We start from the raw sequence: 23,988 nt of genomic DNA, 5'->3' as shown, positions 1-23,988 counted from the left end.
GAGCATGAAAAGGAAAAGCTGCTGAACAGAAGGCAACCTATCTTCCTCTACATTTATATCCAGAGACATATCTGCCTGCAATGGCAAGTAGGAAAAACAAGTGTCACCTCAGAGAAGAGCTCTGTCACCTCATCTGTTATCTTCCTCAACAAAACAATGGCCCTCTGAGGGGCAGATAAACCTGAATGAGTTGTACCAGATTGTTTTTAGCTGCAGGCAATATTTATAATCACTAATTTATATGCAGAAATATTTAAAAATAGTAAATTTAGAGACTGTCCTATTGGTAAAAGCTGCACAAACCATGTCACAGAGTGTTCTGCCCAAATCCTGCATCCCTGCAGGTGAGAACAGGATGCAGAGGAAAGTGGTCTTCCCATAAATTAATAGTTGTCCTTTTTCAGTATGAACTTCCAGCAACATCAGCAGCAGGAGCCATCACATCTTCTGAAGGCAAGTAGACAAAAAATAAAATGCATCTCTATCTTCTGAAACACCACCTCTTCCAACAGTTACTATGGAGCATGACAACTAATTCAAAGCTTTTGAATTGCTTTTGCCGTTCTTTTGCTTCCCTCTCTTCACCTGGGGAGAAGGTAGAGACATGCACTGCACAGGATGCCAATGCTTGGGTGCTCAGGGGCAGCACATCTGCATTTTGCTGGGCAGACTCACAGCAAGCAGGGCTCCTAAAGGGATCAGTGTCATCCAACAGGAACATTTCACTGCTTAAGAGCTGCCATTGCTTTTCTCACCTACACTGACACAGCTCATAAGTTTAGAAAAGACCTGTAACGGACTGGTGAGAACTCTGAGATCTCCTGACCAGATGGCAATCCTGCCAATCTCCTCCAGGACTCAGCCTGCCCAGCACAGTAACACAGAGATCAGCAAACTCAAACCACAATCTCTTACCCACCTGCACACACACTGGCAGCAGTGTCAAATCACCGCTGTCCAGGTCTGTACAATAAATGTTACTGTTGGTACAAAAAGGTGGCTTTCTCCCAAAAGCAGCTGCTGTCACTCCTAAAAAGACCCACCAACTGGAGAGTTATTTTATTTCTGTGCTTATCTAATTTCAGACAACACTGAAACACCAGTGTGGAACTGCAAACAAAACAGATGCACGTTCAGCCTCGGCAGGTTTCAAATCGTCTACCAAAACTCTGTTAGGTTTATCTTATGCTTAATTGATTAATCACAGGCAAGACTTCCCCAAGCAGAGTGTGCTCCCAGCACATCATTAAGGATTATGTTCACAGATACTCTGTTTAGTCAGCACTGTGTTAAATCCCAGCAAATAACTTGGTCACCGAGATGTGCGTGGAGCCCGTGAGGGAGGGAAGCTGCTAAAACAATCATGGAATGACGTGAAAAAGCAGTGGGTAAATGGCACATCTTGGTTTTTCCTGGGCAGGAGTGCTTCACTAGGGCTTCCTCTTTATCAGATTTGCTGGGGGAAAAAAAGAGTCATGTTTTCCTATTAGAAATGTCAGACACACTGACACAGTTTTTCTCTCCTGCCACTGAGGAGCTCAGAGCAACAAAGGAAAACACCAAGATCTCCATGCAGCAGGCAGAACTGCAGCTCATCGACTGTCATCCTTCCCTTGACAACTCCTGGCAAACCACTGGAGCTGCAGAGAATTTCTTGTGGTCCAGAGAGGCTGTTCCGAAGTCCCACAAAGTCCACTGTCTTTATTTAAACCTGTCAGCAAAGCAGCCAGAAATAGATGTCCCTCTGCTGCCGCTGCTGGGATTACACAAGTTAAACTAGTAGCAAGTAACAAGGGATTTCCCCAAAAGTCTTTCACAAGCAGCTTTCTTGGTGCTTATTATCGTGACAGAGGAAAAGGAGAGTCTGAGAAACTCAGCTGACAGCATGGCAGACCTTTGCCTCAGGCAAAGCAGAACGAATTCCCCTCATTCCCAAGGCAATGCAATTTATAGCCCAGGGCTGTGTCTCATTACTCCTGCCCAAGCCAAGGTTGCTACAACTTGTGTCACTCCAGCACAGCCTTGGCTCTTGCTGGCAACTCCTCTGAAAGCTGAAGCCATGGGTTTATCTAGCTGGAAACCTGTTCTCTGCTCTAGAGAGAAGTTTGGAAAGAAGACAGAATGCTTCTGGAATGAGGGGTGTTACAAGACAGGTTTTATAAAATATAATGAGAGACAAAAATTAGAGTGTGAGGGAAAGGACTGAGTTGCAGCCACCAAGCAGCAGTGATTGCTCAGCTGCTGCATGGATGGGTTCACAAAGTTCACCCGTAATAAGGATGATGGGCTGGTGAGGATGTAGCTTTTGTCTGGATAACCTGAATAATTTCTAATTTGTCTGTGGCCTAAATAAGAAAACGGCAAGTTAGTAATGCTGTATATGCAATTTTTTTTCCTCTTTTAATTTAGTGCAAGTTCAACAATGTCACAAAGTTAAATAGCTCAGAAAAACCTTTTGGCTCAGTGGAAAAAGGAACTTATCAAGCACTAAAAGGAAAAATATTCTAGACAGTAACATGCAGGAGTTCTGTATGCGTGACTTGTGTTTGGATTTCTCTTCTCCAGTAGACAAACTAATAATTATTGAGCAGCCACAAGGCCCTTGTGCTCTGTGCAAAAGAAAATAAACAAACAAACCTCACCACTTCCCATCTCTCTGCTGCCAGGGCTGCAGCCATGGGAAGAGCTGGACATCACCCTCACATGGCACCTGTCCTGGGCAGGAGCTCAGGCAGGAGAAAAACCCTGAGCTTGCCCTGCAGTTCGGGGGACCACATTCCTGACTCTGGAAAAGCACCAAGGTGTGGGCCCTAAGGAAAATCACTCATCCTAAAAGACAACATAAACTTGGGTAGAAGAACCTTTTGCTGTTTTGGCAGGGTGAAGTTGCTTTGTTTTGTTCCATTATTAGATATTTTCTAGCTTGTGTCCTCTCTCAGAGTTTCTCTTCCAAATATGGGCCTTGTAAAAGCATTTTAAGGACAACAGCAATAGCCTTGCTTTTCTTGATTCCCTCCTGTGAACTTTAGAGTTGGCTCATGAAAGCCCAGGGATTAATTAATCATTTCCATCAGAAGAAGGGTTTTGGACCTAAAATTCAGAGTGACCCTGAACTGGGAACCTTTCAACACAAAACACAAAGCTGTCAAGACATGTTAAACCTTCCAGGGACAAGACTCAGATGTAAGAAAGAGTTCCTAGAATTTTCACTGGTGAGCTGATTTTGGATTTGTTTTGAATGAAGTTTCACTATTTTTGAAAGACCAAAATATTCCTGAAATGAGGGAATATGAAATGGGAATTAAATTCTGTCAAGACATGACCAGATCTTTCTTGCAGGTGGCTGGAAAAGAATATCCTTCATTGTTGCAGGACTGTGCTTTTACAGCATCTTTTTCCCAGCTCCAGAGAGGAGATGACTCCAGCATCCAAGAGGACATTTACAAGACACTGGCTGGGTTCTCCTTCCTGTCAGACCTTCATGATTCCTGCAGCTCTTTGATCACCACCTGGTCATCACCACTGCTGGCTTTGTCTTTCATCCCAGCCCCCTTGTAGACAGTCAACAGTCTGGGCATCTTTCTCCCAAAGCACCACACTTCCCACTGGATGATTGGGAAAACAAAACAGGGCTGGCTGATGCTGCTACGCTCTCAAATTCTGAATTCAAGGTGATTTGTGTTCCTTTCCTCCTTGGTTTGCTGGGATGGGAGGGGATACCAGAAGCTCTTTTTGTGCCTGGAGCCAAACAAGGAATTAATTTGCCCAGCAGAGTGTGTGCTCTGGAGTGTAGGAACGTCAGGGGGACAATCCATTTCATGGTTCCATGAAGCTGATTGAAACATGATTACACAGCAAGCCAGGGGCTCTTTTCTGAGATTCCCCAATCGCCCATGCTTCTTAGGAACAATTATTACTGCAGGTGACTTCAGATTGCAGATGGATTTAGGTTCAATCTTATCAGAGAGTTTCAGACATTCTGGGGGAGGAGACTAAAGTTAATTGCACCAAGTATGACACAAAGGGAGTAATTTGAAGGAAGTTATCTTCTAATGACAGGAAAGAGTTGGTGAACAGGTTAGTGAATGATCCTGATCCTTCTCCAGTGCTGGAAAAGTAAAGAACTGAAGAATGTATTTTATGACCAGATGAATGGGGACATTTTCCATCTTGAAACTCAGTTTAAGCCAGGTGATTATTGCACTTACATCCTTCCCCAGCCCACTAAATTTCATCCAGGAAACGGGAGGAAGCAAAGGCCTTTCATTTTTCCATTCTTGTGCTACTTCTTTTGGGATAAGGTTAAGGCAGAGTTAATCAGCATTTGCAAGTTATATTTAAGGCTGGCAACACGTGAAAGACTAAAAGCCCTGCAGAATGAAAAGACTAAAAGCCCTCCCCTTTAATTGAGTCACAGCACAAGCCCAGCATGGCTGGTAGGAGTATAAAAAGACAGAGTGCAGCTATTCATTAGGAATGAATATGGAATTTAACCCAGGGAGACCCCGGGAATAAAAGAGGCCCATTTGCTCCCTGGCCTATTTACTGAGAGCCACGTAAACACGGGGGCAATTAAACCTGAATACAAACACAGACAGCACAGCCAAGGCAGGATACAACATGCTCCTGCACCCAGTTTTGCCCAGGACAAGGGACAGCAGGTCTGAGAAGCCTCCTCTGCTCTCCTTTTGCACAGACTCTTTCTTCCTGTTCATATTTCCTTGGGATGTTGTTGCTTTTTGTTTTCTACAAACAAAGCCAAGTTTAATGTCTGTGAGAAAATGAGGAAGAATGGACTTGGTAGCAAAGCAATTGGGAGCGCCTCAGTAATGTATTCAGGCCATTAAGGATTTCATTAGGTTTACTAAAAGGTCATTAATGATAAAATATCTTCCTTTATTTTACCTACTTTCTAAACATTATAGTCTATTCTGCCATTCAAGCTTGCACCCCACTGACATTAATTAGCATGCTATATATTAAGGAGAGCTTTTAATGAGCTGTTATTTCGTATGATTTTATTGGAGAGCCTCATTGTTCAGCTTAATAGCAGAAAATGACAACTATAGAAATTGCTTTGATAGGACTGCAGCATTGAGGTGGTTATTCAATCTCCATGCTTGCTCCTCAGTTACTCCTTGATGCTGAAAGCTCTGCCTGAAACACCTCACTGTGGTTTGCCATGGGTGCAGGGAAAGCTGTGGGCAAAGAACAAATCCCCAAACCACACAGTGGGGTGTGACCAGCATCACACACAGCTTCTGTGTCTGCTGCACACCAGAAAGCAGCAGGAGCAAGGCCCAGGTGTGGACAAAATGGTTTGGCCACATTTATAAATCAAATATCAGTCTTAGCTCTTGGTGTAGCTGACAGTTGTGAGATGGTGTAGTTTTAGTCACTTGAATTGTAAGCTATATATCTGTACTTTTTCTCCAAGTGTCTCCCTCACAGAATGCTTTGGGTTGGATGGGACCTTAAAGATCATCCCATTCCAACTCCCTGCCACCTTCCACTAGGCCTGGTTGCTCCAGGCCACATCCAAGCTCACCCTAAGCCACTTTTCCCAGTTTCAGACTGAAGCAGGTGAATTGAGAACGAAAGGAAATTTGTTCTCCCTGTGCTAAAGCCTTCATCCTTCTGGCAGCTATCCCACCCTCACTGCCAGCAATCCCACCTGGAGAGCAGTGAGAGCAGCGATCAGGGAAATGTGGTAATCAACAGGGAAGAGAAAAGGAGAAGGAAAAAAGGAGGCAAAGGACTCAAAGTGACAGAAATTGGTAAATGAGCCGGGCACAGAAAACTAAACCCAAACCCATCCTGTCCACTGGATGGCAGGATCATAAAGACTGGCTCTAAGACACAAGCACAAAGGACAGCAACAAGGTGAATTTCCCAGAAGGAACCGTGCATCCACACACACATACTGCTTCTGAAGGTGATGCAAAGATCACCTTGACTGGCTTCTCCCCTGTTACAAAGTTCCTCAGTGGCATCCATTAACAGGATGAAGCCACCACCACAACTGAATTATTCAGTCATATATATTTTCTAAATTAAACAATACTGAAGATGAAACAGAGAGGAAAAAAAGCCCCAATAATCTAGGAAGGAAGTGTAAACATGCATCTGCAGTTTGCTTTCAACTTAGGTAACTGCTACATTCTGGTAAACAAAATACTGCAAGATGTGAAAATGGAGTTGTTGAAGAGCCTTGTAGTACTTTAACTGCACAGGTACGCTGCCACGTGAAAAGATGAGATGGAGGAACTGGGATTAAGGATCAGCTGTTCTCCTGGATGAGCAATACAGAGAAGAAAGAAGAATAGACTGAAAATGTATTTTTTTTCTGGGAAAAAAAAAGCTTGGAAGGCAGAAAGTCAAGATGCTGATGTATCTACAAAAGGATGCTTTAAAATTGAACTTCATTACAAGAAAGAATAAGTTGGAGGGTTTTTTCAGTTATAATTTATATTATTATTATTGGCTTAGAAAAAGCACAACCTGCACACTAAAATAATTTAGCTCCTTAAAAAAACCCCTGTTGTTGTAACCAAATGTCTTCTCATTTGCATGGGATTTATATCACTGCATTTCTATTGGCTTCAAAAGAACAATAAAAAGGTAATCAAAGAAATTGTTGTGCTCAAGGGACCACATTACGCTTTTATTTCTGAAAAGCTTGATCAAGCAAATTTTTTTTAAACACTTGATTCATTCTATTTATAGCACAAGTATGCTACTTACCTGGAGGTTGTCATGCATTTGAAAAACCCTGACTCTGAGTTTCTCAGAAAAACTCTCTCATTTTCTCCCTAAGATGTTACTGGAAACTATAGGATTTTAAAAAGCATCATTAACAAATGCTCCCAAGTTAAGCACATCTTGCAAGTAACAGCAAGTGAGTAACACACAATTAAGAATCCTGTATAATCTAAAGAAGTTTGTTCAAAAGCTCTTTGCGGTGCTTGTTCAGAAAAGCATCCCTAATTAGGAAACCATTTAAACATTCCCTAAGCTTATAGTAACTGGGACGGGATGGAGAGGAACAGGAGCTATAAAATACAGCAGGCTCTTTCCAACAGGGAGTAACCCCTGAGTAAACCCCCAGCCTGCATCTGGAGCGTGCTCCCTGCTGCTGCCCTCCTTAGCTGGAGGAGCAGGAGCAGCCAAGCAGAGCCATCACCCCGGGACGTGCCTTGCAGACAGAGCCCAGCCTAATTCCTGTTAGCTCCCCACAGCAGCCTTAAATCAACACAGCTCCAAGTAACCTCAGTCCTGCCACGGCATTTGATGTTTCTAAACGTGATGGGCAAAGAAAACCGTCCTGTTTCACCAAAACAGCAGCTGCATTTGTTGCCCTCTGTGTTACTGCACACAGGTAAATCGTGCTTTCCTTGCAGCATCAGGGGAGCCACCTTAAATGAACGCCCTGTGTGTGGCAGGGGGGTCACTCAAGCACATCCTCGAATTCTAGTACTGACACGGGAGCTTATAAACCCTATTAATTTATTAAAATTAATTAAACAGCATGGGGGGGGGGGGCAGGGAAAGCTCTCTGTGGGATGCCACTGATTGTGGGGTGGGGGGAAAGATATTTCCTGTGAGCTTGTGATCCTCAAATTTCACTGGAAAGCTGTCTGAGTCCTGCCTTGTTCCAGAAACAGAGCCACAGGATCTGTGACTAGCACAGCATCCCAAGCTACTGAGAGAGCGAGCAACACTCAGATTTATCATCCTTCTCAATTGCCAACAAATGATAATAAATCAGTGCAATCAGCACTGTTCATTTCCCATATTCTGGCCTGAATCTTTATGAAGTGGAGCCCAGAACACCAGCAGCGTTTAACCAACCTGTTCACCAAGTGCTCAGTAAATACCACAGTCAGAAGGCATAAAATAAACAATTTCTCTTTAGCCAGCCCAGCCCTCTTCCAGGGCCTTTCTGCACTAAGAGCCATAAAGTCCAGAACTAATTGAGCTGAGTAGATGTGAACAGCTTTCCTTGCACGTCACTGAGAGGGTGGCACAGCCTCCTGTAGGGCTGAGAGTTTCAAACTTCAACAGACGGTATTTGGCCACACACTTCCGTTGCTAGTTTAGATTATTAAAGAAGTCTAATTCAATACAGCACAGATGCAGCAGACCCCTTATTCTTGATGTAATTGACTTTCATGGATTCTGGACAAACAATAGACAACATCTTAAAAATCTGGTGTCAGAGGCAAACAGCGTTAGTGCTGTGGATGAACAGAGAGTAATTCCCAACAAGGTCCCTGCAGATGAGTGATAAAGCCAGACCCAACACCCCATCTTTAATTGATCATTGCCTGCATTTTGAACACTTGACAGCTCTCCAGGATGTTCTGCTCATGTTCAGCTAAATGCAGCCCCAGCTGTGTGTGGCACAGCCCAATGCAGCGAGTTGAAGTGAGAAAGCTCCGTCCCAGGAGCCTCCTGCATCCAAGGAATGCAATCGAGAAGCTGTAACATGATTGATTTTCATGGGAACATTCAAAGCCACTTCTCACTGAAGGCAATTTCCGAGAATTGTCAACTTTCCACTATTTCGACTGTAGAGCTTTATATAAATTGGTTGCAAGATTTTGTGGTTGTTGCTTTCCTTCTTGTGGGAGCCATTTTTCACTCTTTGGAACCAAAAAAATCCCCGCAAACCCTTTAAATAAACAAACAAATGACTAAGCCGAACTGAGTTCCCAACCCTTGCAGCTTTTTTCTGGGCAACCCCTTTTTTTTGCAACACCTTTTAGCTGGAAAGATTTTAATCCTAAAAAAAATCAAGTTTCCTGAATAGCTTAGAAAAGGGCTATGAATAGAAATGGATGCATATCCCTGCATAGCTATCACACCAGATAATCCTGCTTTTTGTTATAATAAGCATGCACTTTCAGGGGTCAAGGGTGGAAGAAATTTGTTTCCGCCCTTTTATAAATACAGGCAATGCATCCCACAAATATTGACCTTATGCACGACACTCTAAAGAGGCAGTTTGCATGTAACAACCTCTCCTGCAGAGAAAAAGGGAGTGAGGTGATGGAGAAAGAATGACATATTGGCAACTGGAGAGATGAAGAAGGGCAGACTGCAATTTTACATGGTAACTAAGAGGATCTGTAGCCTCTGAAGTGCAATTTAAACTCAAATCCACTGGGATTAGATGCACTAGGCTCCAAGCATCCCATTAAAGATCTGAAATTGTGTATGAAAGTCCCTTGTATTATTGTTCCTGGCATCAAAATAGAGATTTATAGCGTTTCAGAAACAGTGACTGACAAAACTAGCTAGTTAGAAGCTGCAAACACATCCTTATTTTCCCCCCAAACCACCAGGGATTTAACAATCCTGAAGATGAGGACATAACTGATTACAGGACTGCACCTTACAATGTTTAAAAAGACAGTTTGCTCTTTCAACATTGCCTTTAGGCATGGCTCACTGAAAGGACTCCAACAGTCTGGGAGCCATTTTTCCAGCCAAGGAGCCGAATATTCAGGATCCACCCTTTAAATGCTGTTAGGATTGCAATAACTCTAAGGATGCCTTCCCCCAAGTGATGTGACAGGTATTTCAGACAGCAAGGATAGGTGCTTGGTTTTTTTTCCTTCCTGTTTAAGGGTGAAATATTCTAAAACCTGACAATTCTGAGAAACAGAATACACGCAAAAAATTTTATTTGCCAAAGCAAAAGCCAGCATCACTTACTGAGTGCCCCGAAAGCTCTCAGCTGCCCAAAGGAACAGCAAAATGCAGATATAAATAAATTTTATTTACACTTTCTAGATGCAAATTTGCACAAAACATACATCTAAGACAGCCTCATGTCATCTAAAAGCAGAAGAATTTTAGCGCCAAAGCTGGTCCATGACCTTAAATGAGATTGCTTGCCCTTGCAGCCCAATGAGAGTATAAGTCTGTTTGATGGTAGTTTGACTTTACACTTTAGGAAAAAATAAATTAAAAGGAATAAATCTTTGTTGCATGTCTTTGTACACAAAGGCTTTGAAGCTGAATTCCCACATGGTGTGAGGACAATGAGCAACATTTGATTATCAGGGATTTTAAAGCAGAGCAGCTTTTCAGGACTGGTTAAAAAAAAATGTAAAATAAAAATTTCAACAAGTTGTGGTGTTTTCAGTCTGCCAGGAGGCTGATTATGGGCAGAATTACTGAAATATTATTAAATTGTGCCACTCACAGGTTCCTCCTGGAGACAATAATAACAATAAAAGTGTAATAGTGCCTCTTGCATGAGCATCACATGCAGAACCAACTGTGTGGAGTCTTCTACCCAAACCAAGGTACCAGCAAAGCCCAGCTCTGCTGTTCAGCTGCCTGTCTGAGCACAGATTGATCTGCCTGCCCCCTGTAGGTACCTACACACCTTGAAGCCACCTGGGGATCTGTTAGAGGCTTTAAGCTTTCCCTCTGTTACTTCCAGCAGCAGCCGGTGCATCTCCCGACTGGCTTTCCTGATGGACAGACAGACTGACACCTCCTGTCTCACCACACGCCTGTGAGCTTTGCTGGGCTCCCCAGCACCCCAGAACAAGCTGTGCCATCCTCCCTTTCTACCCAGCTCATATCCTAATCTTTCCAGCACTGATTAACTGATTTGTAATTCCCGGAGCTTTCCAAGTTGCCTTGAACAAGAGGTTTCTGCTCCCCAGAACCAGACTGCAATTAGAGAAGGATCTAGGCCTGCAATTACAAGGGATCTAAAAGGTCCCTCTGTTTAAAAATCGAGCTGTTTCTGTACCCAGTGAAACAATTAATTCTCAACTGAACACAGAGGGGGTTCAAACCACTTTTAAATGCAAAGCTCCTGCTTTGTTAAAAGGCTACAATGGCATTTTGAAGGAAAAGTATCCATCAGAAGAGACTTGCAGAAGTCAAAAAGGTTCATTAAGGTCCTTCCATTTTGTTTAGGCTCTTTAGAAGAATTCAGTCCTTATGAAATTAATGCTTCTGGCTGCCAAAAGACTTGCTGAAGGTTGTGCTGCTGAATCCCAGCCCAGTTGGCACCCAAGCAGTGGATATGAAAACTGCAACGGCAGTTTGGGTTATAGGGACATCTGGCAGGGAGCTACAAGGATGATTAGGGACCTGAGAAGAAAATCAGTCCCAAAGGGAAGCAAGTGGGATGTTAATAGAATAGACAGCGTGATTATTTCAGAGCGTTTTAGAAGCTTACAACAATTTTTTTAAAAACAGAATTAGAGGGAAAATACAATACCCAGATACAGTAAATCAGATTGTGATGGTGATGGTGATGGTGAGGAGGGAACTATTTCCTAGGAGGAGAAGGTGGGGCTTTGTTTGTTTTTATTCAGGGGGTTTGTGCCCAGAGGGGTTCGAGAGACTTTCAGCTACACAATTCCTGAGTGTGAATTTAGCCAGCTACTTCCAGGTGTAATGCAGGACCTGACACCACTAACTCAAGCTCATAAAGTGGTACTACTTAATAAATACTTTGCAGGGAATTTTACTTTAATAAATGCTCACAGGCCTTTGTGTTTGTTTCTCCCTAATAACAGCAACACAATTGCAGAGCTTCCAGAGAGCTGCAAATTCACTGGAACATCACTGAATCTCCCAGGACAGAGCAGAATTCCCAGTGACACCAGTAACAGTGTACAGGAATTGTGTGGGTTCCATCTGCATGGATCCCCATGTTCCAAAAGGAGCAAACCACCCTGAGAGTGCCCTGGCCATCTCTCCAGGTTATGTGCAACCTGGACATATCTCCAGCTGATGGACTTGTCTCCGGGTTCCATGGACAGTGGAAAGGCTCTGTAGGAATTTTCATATGGAAGAAGGGACAGGAAAGGACAACATTTTCATTCGTGACAACCTCCAGGCACTTTGGCTCTCACAGTGTTTCTAGCACTGGGATGTTCATCCTTTTGGAGATGAGGGGGAATAGGAAAAGGAGGAAGAAGAGTTTGAATTCACCTTGACTTCTCTTTGTCTCCAGCTGCCAAATACGCAGAGAGTCATTATCAGAAAAGAAAAATTTGTTTGTGCCTCCACTGAGACTTGAGCAATGATGTGACTTCAGGGGCAAAGGCACTGTCATGATGCATCACAACCCTGCAGGCAATAAAGTATCTCATGCAGCTGCTCAGCCAGAAAAGCTACTCAGATTGCTGAAGTCCTTTCAACAAGCTGAGCCCAAGGCAATATTGTAGTAAGAAACTGCTTCTTTAAAAATTAAAAGGAATTATTTTTGCATCATTTGCATCATTTGACTTGGGTTATTTTAAATATGTTCTATTGTAGGTCACCTGTGTTGCCAGAAAAAAATGAACTCGTAACTGATTCTATTCAGGTTAATTCCTTTAAAATACACCCAGTTTTATTGCCTAATTCCTTACACAGACACCTTCAAAAACCATGAAATGATCAGGGTTAGTTCTGTTTTAGCGCTGACAGATGATTTGCACCCTGCACATATTTCTGTAAGTGTCTCAACAGTGACCAACAATGACTCCACACTTAGTCAGGGATTTCAGCCCAGCTGAAATGACACTGAATTACCAAAAGGAAGTTCTGTTCATCTGTTCAGTGTTGCTGCATCAAACTCAGTCTGGCCTTTGTGAGCCAAATGATGACCTAAAAGCGAAGTTCAAGGAGAAAGTTTCATCCGTTGCTCATGCTGTGGTGTAAGATCTCAATGATGTTAAACCTGCTTCATTTTTTCCATTTGACTGTGACACAGAGAGCCAGTGCTAGCAAGGAGATCTGGGAGTGCCACATCACAGGACATCCTGTCCCAAATGGAGAGGCTGGATGGGAAGAGAAAACCCAGGGAGAACCTCATCGGTGGTGGGAGACCTGCTTTTTGCACCTGTGGCTTTTCTAAAGTGAGTTTGTACAAAAAGCACAAGAGAAAGTGAAATATTGCTTCTTACCCCTCTGTGTCAGAAAGCGCTGCACAAGCCACAGTGAGGGGTTTTATGTCACCATAAAAATAAAATTATGTTTCGCTTTCTCTAATCTTACGGAGGTGAATGCTGAACCCATATACTGACACATGCTCAGCCAGCACTGGTGCACCACTTTCTGCTATTGAATCCAAGCGCTTTTACCTTCTCTTGTAGGACTTCTATTTCACACAATCCCCTAAAGGGTCCCTCCTTTTGCATTTCTGTTCCACATAGTTGGGTGTACACGACATTATGGAGAGTTTCATGACACAGTAACACGTCCTTACCTTCACAAGAAACACCACCTCTGATACGCTCTGGGATCAAATTTAAACATTTCTTTCTCATCCAGCACAGGATGGTCAGTGATCATCCCATAACCTGCTCTACACTTTGTTTGGCATCAGGGAAGTTGTTGGGATGGACAAATGTATCACTGAAACATTCAAAAAGAGCACTGTAAGATTAGATTTGATGTTTCCATTCTGCTGATATTGCCAGGAAGTGCTGTGACTGGTGGAAAGGCAAAAAGGAATCAGTTACAGAGTGTAGGTATAAAACCTAACAGTGTTTTACCTCAAGAAAGAAAAAAAGAAAGAAAACAGACCTCGGAGCTTCTGCTGAAGGAAAAAGGGCACCTGAGACACGGCAAAATGTGTGGCTCTCATTTTGCCGCAAATACTGGAAAGAAATCTTTCTCTTTCTTGAACTGGGAAACTTTTTTGGTAGAAGCAGGCTATCTTGAAGATTCTTATCTATTTTAATCAGGCTTTTTATAGCACCTGCTGAGATGTCTCAGAGCTCAGGATTGGCTTAAACACACATGAAAAGGGCCCTGTGGCACGTATGCCTTGACAACAGTCTGTTCTCCTCACCTCATAGAGTGTAATGATGCCATTTGTCTCATTTGGAGGCTTCCACTGAACGTAGATCTTCTCTTCAAAAGGTCCTCCTTGGATAGATTCCAAGGGAACAGGTCCAGGAACTGCAGGGAAAGAAACCAAAACAAACAACAAACTCTGTTAAAAACTACCCCCAGCTCCAGCTGCACGTGAGACACCAAAAGGCCACCAGACAGGAAGCTGAATATTAAAAATAAATAAAATTAAAAATTAAAATCCCTCAAGGCACTACCATTACCAAGCTACTATCAATGTGAAAGGCTTATTTCTCAACTTTTGGTGCAAATAACAATACCCTAATGTAACCACTAAGTGACAAATAAAATCAGAACCCATGAAAATATGATGCTAATTTCAGCATGATTTTATTCCAGTACAGCAGAGCAGCAGCAGGGAATTTAATTTGTCTTCCTCCACCCACACAACAGCAGAACTGTCCACCTAAACAGCCAGATTGCACCTTGGCATGGAGATGCTGCTGGGCTGCACACCTTTATCAATAGGAAAGGCTGATTTGCTTAGTAAAGTAATGGTGCAGGATTTAAATTTCATTACAGCTACAAGGCCAGCTCAAAAATCCACCTACTCCAGCAAAATTTGAATGCTGTAGGGGATAACCAACTAAATGCACTCCCAAGCTTGTCTGATAAAAACCCTGCTCATTTTTTTGAAATGTTTGCCATCCTTTTGTGTCCCCCATGTAATTTATTGGGCTGGAAGAGCCACTTTCAGCTGAGAGAAACTTAGGACAGCAACTTCTACAGTCCAGGCAGAGGAATGTAGTCCTTGGTCTGAAACAGCTCAGGGGGGATAACAACACTTTGAAGCTTTCCATCAGTTCTTCCAGAAAACTGTTCTTTTACATCCACAGCTGTTCTTTCATATCCACAATTAATTTTGCTTCTGAGATCTCTATAAGATGTGATGTCCAGAAGATCAGTGTTAAGAAAAGCTATGCTCTGGAAATGAAGGGATTATACCTTTTTTTGGGATGCCTTCTTCTGTGAAGGCACAAGAAAAATCAATAAATACTAGGATTGCATTTGCCCATATGATAAAGGAAGCTGCTGGGTGGTTCAGAACACAAAGAATTAAACCTACAGCTCTTTAATAGCTGCTCAGACTGGTGTTTGTCATGCCCAAGCACTTCAGGGATCTTTGCCCTTTCAGGAACGTGGCTGTGAAGTGGAAATCATTTAAATCTGCAAGTTTTACACTCAAAACAGACACACTGTGCAGAGAAGATACAAAAGTCTTGTGGGACAGAGGGTTACGTTGTTATTTACAACTGGAATATGAGTCTTCCCTCAAAACCCAACCACCCAACCCCACGACAACTCACCATCCTCCTCAGTCTGCACCACCAGCTCCTCGCTTTCCATTTTGCCCTCGGGGTTGGAGAGGGCCAACCTCAGCCTGATGGTCATGAAGGGCCGGAGCCCCCGCAGGGTGTAATGAGAAGAAGTTTGGATGAGTTCCTCTGCCTCGAATTTCTGCTGGTTGAAGACGTACTGGTAGTGGACAGTGAGGTTGTAGCTGTGGCACCGCGTCACAGCGTAGCCAAAGGGCTCCCACTGCAGCGTCAGCTGCCGCGAGCGGATGTCAACCACCTCCACGTTCTGCGGCCCGTGCACGGGATCTGGGAAGCAGGAGAAGAAACAGAAATAGAATTTGATGTTTAAACAAGGTGGCCATCCATTAATGCGCTTCTCCAGTGTCCCAGCAGTGCACAGTTCTGGGTGTTCTTGTCTGTGGAACGTATGAAGTAATACGGAAACGAGCGTCAGATCCACAACTGCGCTCTGGCTCCTGAGTTTTGCCTGGAAATGTTCTGCCGTGAGGACCTGAACAGTGGTCATGCTCCTGATTCCTGTGAGACCTCACTGAATCCAACAGTGGTGACTAGATTCCATCAGGTAAGGGGTGGGGAAGTTGCTCTTTCTTCATTTTTACAAAAAAAAATTTAAAAATAATAGTAGCTGATGGCCTGCTTGACAGTGCTTAACAACCTTGGTGAGTCCAGCCTTAAGTGATGCAAACACACAGGAAATGGTCCCTGGGGAAGAAATGAACTCAAGTCTCTCAGCTTTGAATTCAGCTCCATGGCCCCTACACCCTCCTGCCACCTCCACACCCATTGTGGTCACACTGAAGCCCCAGGGTGGAAGAATCAAGACTAAGGGACCAACTGTTGGACTTCCAACATCCCAGTGTCCCCTCATCTGCTAAACTCTTGGATGTTCTGGCAATGGGGTGTACAAGCAGATCCTGCCACTCCTGGAGTAAGTTTTCTGAGTCATCTCAACCTTGTGCCAATAAAACTTTAATTTCAGATCATCTCCATGCCTTGGTCCCATCAAAGTTTCTTTGCTCTTTATTATTCTTTCTACAGTATCTGAGGTACACTTTGAATATTCATGTGGAGGAATCATTTTCACCTGCTGTTCCTTAATTTAACAGCCTAACTCAAACGCGCTGACTATACTCTGCCCTTTATATAAAATATAAATGCATGTGTCACCAGACGTGTAGATATAAAGAATGAAGGATGAGTGAGTAAAATCAGTGTTTGAGATAAGTCAGATCATAAAAATTCCACAGATGCTGGTTTGTTTATCTGACATTTCTTCAACTTGTATTTGCTCTTTCACTCAATATATATCTGAACGAGGTAATCAGAAAATATGTAATTTCATATAAAGTTTCTTAGCTTATAGCACAATTCAGGGTTCTGCCCACTTCTCATATTCTCTCACGACTTCAACCTATGAAAAAAAAATGTTTTCATGGGAACAAAAAAGTTGGAAGGACTTCTGAATACCAGTCACACTCCTTTGAGAGATAATTAAAGTGGGAAAAAACCCTTCTAGTAATTCTTGAAAGTAAAGCATGTACCAGCCACTGACTTCAGTCTACTCAAGCATAAGGAGAAAATACATTTTAACAACCTGCATATTCTGTATCACTGCTAAAAATCCCCTAAGGACTGGCAATGGGAAAGTATTCTGCATCTTTATATAGATACACACGTGTGCAGACTCTTTGGAAACAGGATGGATATTAAAAGACATGGAGTCTAAAGCTAGCAAATGGTTTAGGTTTCCCAATAAATCATGTCAATCCCTCAGCATCTAGAAAACACCTCTTAAATGTGAGTCTTTAACTCTGTGTGTCAAACAACAACAAAAAAGCTAATTTAGAAATTAGGAATTTTTTATGCAGAAATATACACATATATGCTTAGCGTTAGGTGCTAAGCATTTATTTTCTATAAATCCATGGAATTTGCAGATGAGTTGTACAGGTAAATCAGGTGAACAAAAGAATGGTTCTCTGAAAATATTCAGCTTCTGAAACAGTAAAGGTAATCCCCAGCCTCATTCCAAGATGCATCCAAAGGAAAGAAAACCAAAAGCAAACGAAGATATTTGCCCTACTGAACTCTGCGTTACAGCAAGCGCTGAGCTGCAGAGCCCAGCTCAGAATGTGGCTGAGACATGGCAAAAACATTTCACACCAAGACAATAATGCAGCTGAAAAGGGCAATTCACCTCCATGTTAGTGTTATACTGCCTTTTTTTTTTTTTAATTACAGTTATTGTCTTAAAATCAGTCATGTTATGGAGCGAATCAGCAGTTAGAGGGCATTTGATAATCGATGTCAGATATGCTGACTGTATCTGTGAGTAAGGAACAACCTGATCCAGCATCACCTCACCAAGTCCTCTGCCCAAAGCTGGGCTAGGGAAGACTTCCTGCAGTTTTCAGCTTCCTTCCTCATCCTGCCCACATTTGCCCTTTCCTTTCCTATCCCAAACTCTGAGTGTGAAGCTTCTCTCAACCAGCTGCTAATTCTGCTCAAAACTTTCCTGTAAATGCTGTGAGCTCCATCACACACGCACAGTTTGAAACAGTCTCTGGATCGAGTAACCAGCCTATGAACCACAGAGGAGTTTGGGTTACAAAGCAAGAAGGTAAAATCCATAGTGCAGACCCCACTACACCACATTTTCACAAGAACCATCTGTTCTCAGCCTGACAGTCCTACACCAGGTCCCAAATACCCATATCCTGAGGTGTCCCTGGCTGCAAGCATAGAGATTTGACATCTGGTGGCCATCAAGATCCTTGAACAGAGGGAGAATAAGTTAGTAAGAACTACTTAAATTTTAGGTTTAGAGAGGGAGAAACCAGACTGGAATTAAATCAACAAATAGAAGCTGACCCTGGAAAGCTTTACATTCTCTCTGGTTTTCTTCTCTTGGTTTCAATCTCCTTTTTTTCTGAATACTGAGACTATATAATTTTGGAAATATTTTCCTGTCACCACACTGATTTCCTCTGCAGCAGAAAGCCATTGAAACCTCCTCTTCAAAGGTGAGAGTTTGTATTGTTGTTTTTAAGGGGCAGCGGTCCTACTCTCCTCTCTATATAATTCCTTCTGCCTGTGAGCTCTGTGAGTCTTCAGTCTCAAAAGGTCTGTAGCACCTATTCCTGGGATCTGTCTAACATCACCTTTTTCATAATGTTTTCCTTCAAAAGAAAAGGAAATTTTAAAATTAATCTACAATTCTCTGTAGTGCTGATATTTGAAACGAGACAAAATTCTCCATTTCTGTATTCTTGGAATGATAGCTTCCAAATAATACAAGAAAATATCTGAAAAGTAGTAACTTTGCACTTGGCTAGTGGAGTAGAAGCTGCTAGTATGTATCTCAGTTTCAACCATACAAAGATACCCTCCAAAGCAGGACAGAAACACACTGGCCCAATTCAAATACTTAAGAGATCAGATATAAACTGTGTAACCTGAAGTAAAATTTTCTATGTGTCCTGAGATTTTAGGGGAAAAAAAAAAGGAAATTCTTAAGAAGCTTAAGCAACAAAATAACTGCCAGGGATCTACTGAAATGAGTCTTGAACCCACGCAAGGAAAATTGCAGTCTCTGGGATTTCACTGTGCAAGTGCTGTATTTTTATTTCAGCCTGGTTGAACCATTAATTACATTTTGAACATTCACATCAAAGTCAAGGACTGAACAGTATTTTTAATACCTCGTCACTCACGGATGCTTTGCTACCTTTCATTACTCTGGTAGGCTGCAGCAAACACTCAGCAGCCAGGAACTTTTCTGGAACACTTGGCATGGGCAAGTCTGGAAGGGTCTGGAGCACAAGTCCTATGAGGAGTGTGTGAGGGAGCTGGGGGTGGGGCTCAGCCTGGAGGAAAGGAGACTCAGGGGATCTTCTGGTTTTCCACAACTCCCTGACAGAAGGGGGCAGCTGGGGGGGTCGGGCTCTGCTCCCAAGGAACGAGGGATAGGATGAGAGGAAACAGCCCCAAGTTGTGCCAGACGACGTTCAGATTGGACAAGAGGAAAATCTCTTCACAGAAAGGATGGTCAGGTGTTGGAACAGGCTGTCCAGGGAACTTCTGGAGTCACAATCCTTGGAGGGATTCAAAACACATGTAGGTGTAGCCCCTGGGGATATCATTTAGTGTGAGGCTTGGCAGTGCTGGGTCAACACTTGGACTCGAGCTTAAGGGACTTTCCCAACCTAAATGATGATTCTAAGTTGCTCGAATGAAAGAATCTCTCCCAGGGGAGATCTCTGTTCTCAGTCCAGGTAAAAAGACATTACTGAGCAAACAATGTCCAGAGACTGCTCTTTCTGTCATCAGAATTTCACACAAAAGCTGACTTTTAAGGCCGGTTTTGTTCATTCCTCATTGAGTGTCCCAGAGCTCATTTTGTTCTCTGCTGTCCTCTCACTCAAGGTGAGGCATAGAAAAGAAAAGGTTGGTTTAGATTATCAATAACAATTGTCACAGCTCTGTAACCCTCCATCAGGGGAAGAACAGAGGAAAGGAAGCTGTGGGGGGACACTGGGGTTTGAACAGAGCTCAAGTCGAGGAGTGAAGTTAAATACAGACAATCAGCTGCTGCCCTGGGTTAAGTACCTGCTGCAGGAGCCTAATTGCAAGAAATTGCTGCTGTCAGTAACGACATGACAGGGAGTGGAGATGTCCCTCCTCGTCTGGTGCCCTGTGCCTGTGTCCCCTGACCCTATGGAGAGCAGGAGGCAGAGTTTATTAGCAGTGCACTGATTAAATTCTGTTTCCCAGCAGCAGGCTACAGAGACTGAGAATGCACAAAGGTAAGAAAAATGAGCATGGAATGAGCAGCAGCTTTGTGTGAATCCTGAACTGATGCTTTCGGATACAAAGAGAAAACAGATGTAACGATGGGTTCTGCCTTTCCCTCTGCACACCTACACTGAGGTCCTCAGGCAGTCACTCCAACCAGCCCAGGCCATCCAAAACCTGGGCACCCCAGTAAAGTCCCTTCCTCTAGGCAGACTGGGAGGAGATAAGGAGAAAACTGGGTGCACTGGTTGCTGGTAAGGCCACCAAAACCTGTGTTCTCCCAACTACCAGCGTGGTACAGCCTGTCTCTGTAGCCCAGGAAAATACTGAAATTCATTTGCATTTACAAAATATAAATTTGGTAGTGGAGAAGTGCACAGAATATTTCACTCCCACAATAAATTGAAACAGTGGCCGTTTTTCAAGCAAAAGCAACAAAACCCATAATCACAGAACCTCTGAAAGCCTTGGGCTGGCTGGGACCTTGAGGATAATCTCGTTCCAGCCCCCTGCCATGAGCAGGGACACCTTCCTCTGGAGCAGGGTGCTGCAAGCCCCACCCAACCTGGCCTTGAACCAGCAGTTAGAAGGTTTCCTTTGTGTTTTTCAAAGATATTGTTCTTGGTCTACGGATGGGAAAACAAACAGAAATGTGTCCAACAAGGATTTTACTCCAGGTATTAGATAAAAGCTGAAGCCTTCTCTATCTCCCCTTTATTCCCTATTCCTCATCTTCCTCCCTTAATTTCCACAGGATGAAACAAGTCTAGGAAAACACACCTACTACCAAAAAATGTAGGAAGGCAAACAGAACAAAAATCATCAATGATTTACCTTAAATGCAAAATTCACAGGTGTGTGGTGGTTCAGGGTAAACCAAGCCCCTCCACAGTGTGTGCTGCTCATCTCCTCAAAGAGATCCTGACAGACAAATTGTCCCATGAGCACCTCCCACAGCCGTGTCCCATGCACAGACATTTCTGGGTGATGGACAACTCCGTCCATCCCTGAAGTGCAACGTGTCCTTCTGTGACAGTTCCTCTGCTGAGCCTCACAGCTCTCACAGCTGCTGCCCATCACATTTCAATGCCTCTGAGCCAAAATGTGGGCTAAATACCTTTTTAGACATGACAGACAAAAACACTGATTAAACAGAGCTCACCAGTCTTTCAGTGCTGTGGAAGTGTTTTGGTTTTGCCCTTCTCTGCGGAAAGAATATCTCCCTAATATTTGGATCTAATTTTTGCTTTCTTTTAAACCACTTCAGATATCATCACTGGTCCAAAAGCAGTGCAGACAGAGATGAAAGTAGGCAATTACACAGAAAGGTGTGTTCTGAAAGACTTGCAACAGAGAAAAGAGAAGAAAGGAGTGAGACTGACACAATAAAATCACCAGAGAACAAACAACCTGTTTGTGAGATGCCTACAGTCAGCTGAAGCTCAAGCCATGTACAAAGAAATGGGTGTCATTACAGCTGATAAACTAAACCAGGCTATTTTAGGGCATTCTCTAAGCAATAAAGAAGGAGGAAAGCTGCCACACTGATGAATCTATTATAATAGAAATAGGAAATTAGTTAGGTAATGGAGTATGTGGTTAGGTAAGCCAGGGACAGAGCTCTCTCCACCACTAACATAGTAATTTAAATTCAGTTAACTGCAAATCCTCTTCATTTCTTTTTAATTGGTCTGGTTTAGTTTCAGTTGCAAATTTCAGTTAGAATTCTGCATGGAAAGAGACCCAAGACTTGAAAATATATATAAAAAAGGAAAATATTTCATACATTACAAATCCCATCAAACGTCCTCTAATTGCAGACTTCTACTTTGCTAAAGAGAACCAAACAAAACAAGTTTAAAACAACCCCAATGCCCTTAAATGGATCCCAGATCTATCTGGACCCCTCCATTTGTTCCAAAATGTGCCTGTCACACTCCCAGACTAAATCCAGGTGCTGGCCAAGGTCACAGGGAAAGCACAGGCTGTGGAGAGCAGGACCTGAGCTGCCAGCACAGCCTTCCCAACACCTGTCCCAGCACTGCTGCAGCCAGAGCTGAGCTGCCAAAACTCCACTTGTAAACAACTTCAAGATAATTAAGCACTGCTTTTTAAAAAAGGCTTATTAGCATCTATTTAAAGGAATTTTTTTTCATTGTATTATGAAATGGCAAAATGAGAACTTGCTTTCTTTTATACCCCAAACCTGTTGTGCCCTAACACACTTAAAAATAACAATTTAAAAGAACAATAAAGGGCAATTACTGATTTTATTAAAAACATCTATCATGGATACACACAGCAGTGGCATTCCATGGCTGGGAACAAAATGTACATTATTGAGCATTTTGATGATTAAATACAATAGCATAATTAAATATGCTAATGAAAGTGAGATTAGAAAGCAGGTAAACCACTTGGTGTTTACCAAACAAAAGTAAAGCCTCCAGTTTTACAAATTTATTTCATTATGTGTAAATACAATATTTATTTTAACTGTTTGTTTTACTAACACGTACATGCATTTATTTTTATTATCTCTTCCTCTGTGTGCTTTGCTGTTATCCTCAAATGGGCTAAATGGAGGAGATTTTGAGTAACACAGAAGCTAGATCCTGACAAAACATAAATTATCTCTATAAAAATAAATAAGGTAATCAAAATAGTGAGTAAAACAGAGGCTTCCTCTACACAGTCACAGGGCTGTTCAATTATTCTGAGCAGCAGAAAAAAAGCACTCCTCTTGCAGACAGGTTTTCTCTCATTTGTAACGGTGGGTTCTTTTTCTGTCTGTGCAACCTGCAAGAGAAATTCTCAATGTTCCTTCAGAATCCTGTTCTTCAACAACAAACATTTTAAAAAAATAAGAATATTCCCAGTTTTACTTGTTGATCTGGCTTAAGGAGCTTCTGTAGTGGATGATGTAGCTGTAGTGCTTTGTGTGCCCGGTGCTCTGGTGCCGCTGCTGGGCCCCGGAGCAGAGCCCGGGCCCTGCCCTGAGCCCTCCCCGCAGCCAGGGACACCCAGGGCTGAGGGCCCCTCTCAGCTGGGGCTCCTCTCGAGGCCTCACCAGCCCATCAAGGGAGGTGATCCAGCCCTGGAGGCACCTCTGGAGTGCTGTGTCCAGCTCTGGCTCCTCAGCCCAGCAGGGCCAGGGAGCTCCTGGAGCGGGGCCGGCGGGGGCTGCGCAGCTGAGGAAGGGCCTGGAGCAGCTCCGTGCCCAGCACAGGCTGAGGGAGCCGGGGCTGCTCAGCCTCCAGAGGAGCCCCAGCTGAGAGGGGCCCTCAGCCCTGGGTGTCCCTGGCTGCAGGGAGGGCTCAGGGCAGGGCCCGGGCTCTGCTCCGGGGCCCAGCAGCGGCACCAGAGCACCGGGCAGGGCCTGAGCCCGGCAATTGCCCTGCCCAGGAGGCAGAACTGCTGCCCTGGGCAGGGCCAGCCCTGAGCAGAGCCCAGAGAGGGGCTGGAGATTCCCTCACTGGAGTTATTCAGGAACTGACTGGACACAATCCTGTGCCCTGTGCTCTGGGATGGCCCTGCTGGAACAGGGAGGTGGAACAGATGAGCCCACTGTGGTCCCTTCCAACCTGACCCATTCTGGGATTCATTAAAGAATGCATATAAATAGTTCAGAAGAATAAATCACAATAGATTAAAAAAAAATATCCAATATCGCTGGAAACACTGCAGAGAAAAGGAATACAAAGGATGAAAAATTCCTCCATACATCACAGACAAGGTAGGAAAACACTCCACAGAGGCATCTTGCCTAACAACAGCCTGTGTTCTCACTTTGTCTAATGGAAGCACCAGCCCTTGGCTTTCATTATACTTCCCAAAAGAACACAAAAATAAAAAGACAGTGCCAAGCTTTCAGCACTCAATTAAGATCTAGGATATCACTCGAAGGAGGCAAAAAGCTGTTCTTGCCTGGTGATACTCAGCGAGTAGATCTGCCTCATTCACCGTTTACGGTCCCAATCAGGGCGCGCTATCT

The 23,988-nt window shown here is 43.4% G+C and overlaps 1 protein-coding gene across 1 annotated transcript in view; it reads right to left on the bottom strand.

Annotated features, from left to right (window-relative positions):
• The window catches only part of PTPRT (protein tyrosine phosphatase receptor type T), a gene marked incomplete at both ends in the record, with an annotated part of 423,019 nt that overhangs the window by 131,897 nt on the left and 267,134 nt on the right, over positions 1-23,988 (bottom strand). Inside the window, 2 exons of the mRNA XM_082292624.1 lie at positions 13,820-13,929; positions 15,189-15,485. Of these exons, the coding sequence (XP_082148750.1) occupies positions 13,820-13,929; positions 15,189-15,485 (407 nt within the window). The remainder of the gene's footprint in view (positions 1-13,819; positions 13,930-15,188; positions 15,486-23,988) is intronic.

This window comes from Coloeus monedula, assembly GCF_965178545.1.
Source record: "Coloeus monedula genome assembly, chromosome: 17".
Classification (NCBI taxonomy): Eukaryota; Metazoa; Chordata; class Aves; order Passeriformes; family Corvidae; genus Coloeus; species Coloeus monedula.
The sequence above is the reverse complement of the archived record's forward strand: the minus strand, read 5'-3'. Positions and strand labels throughout refer to the sequence as shown.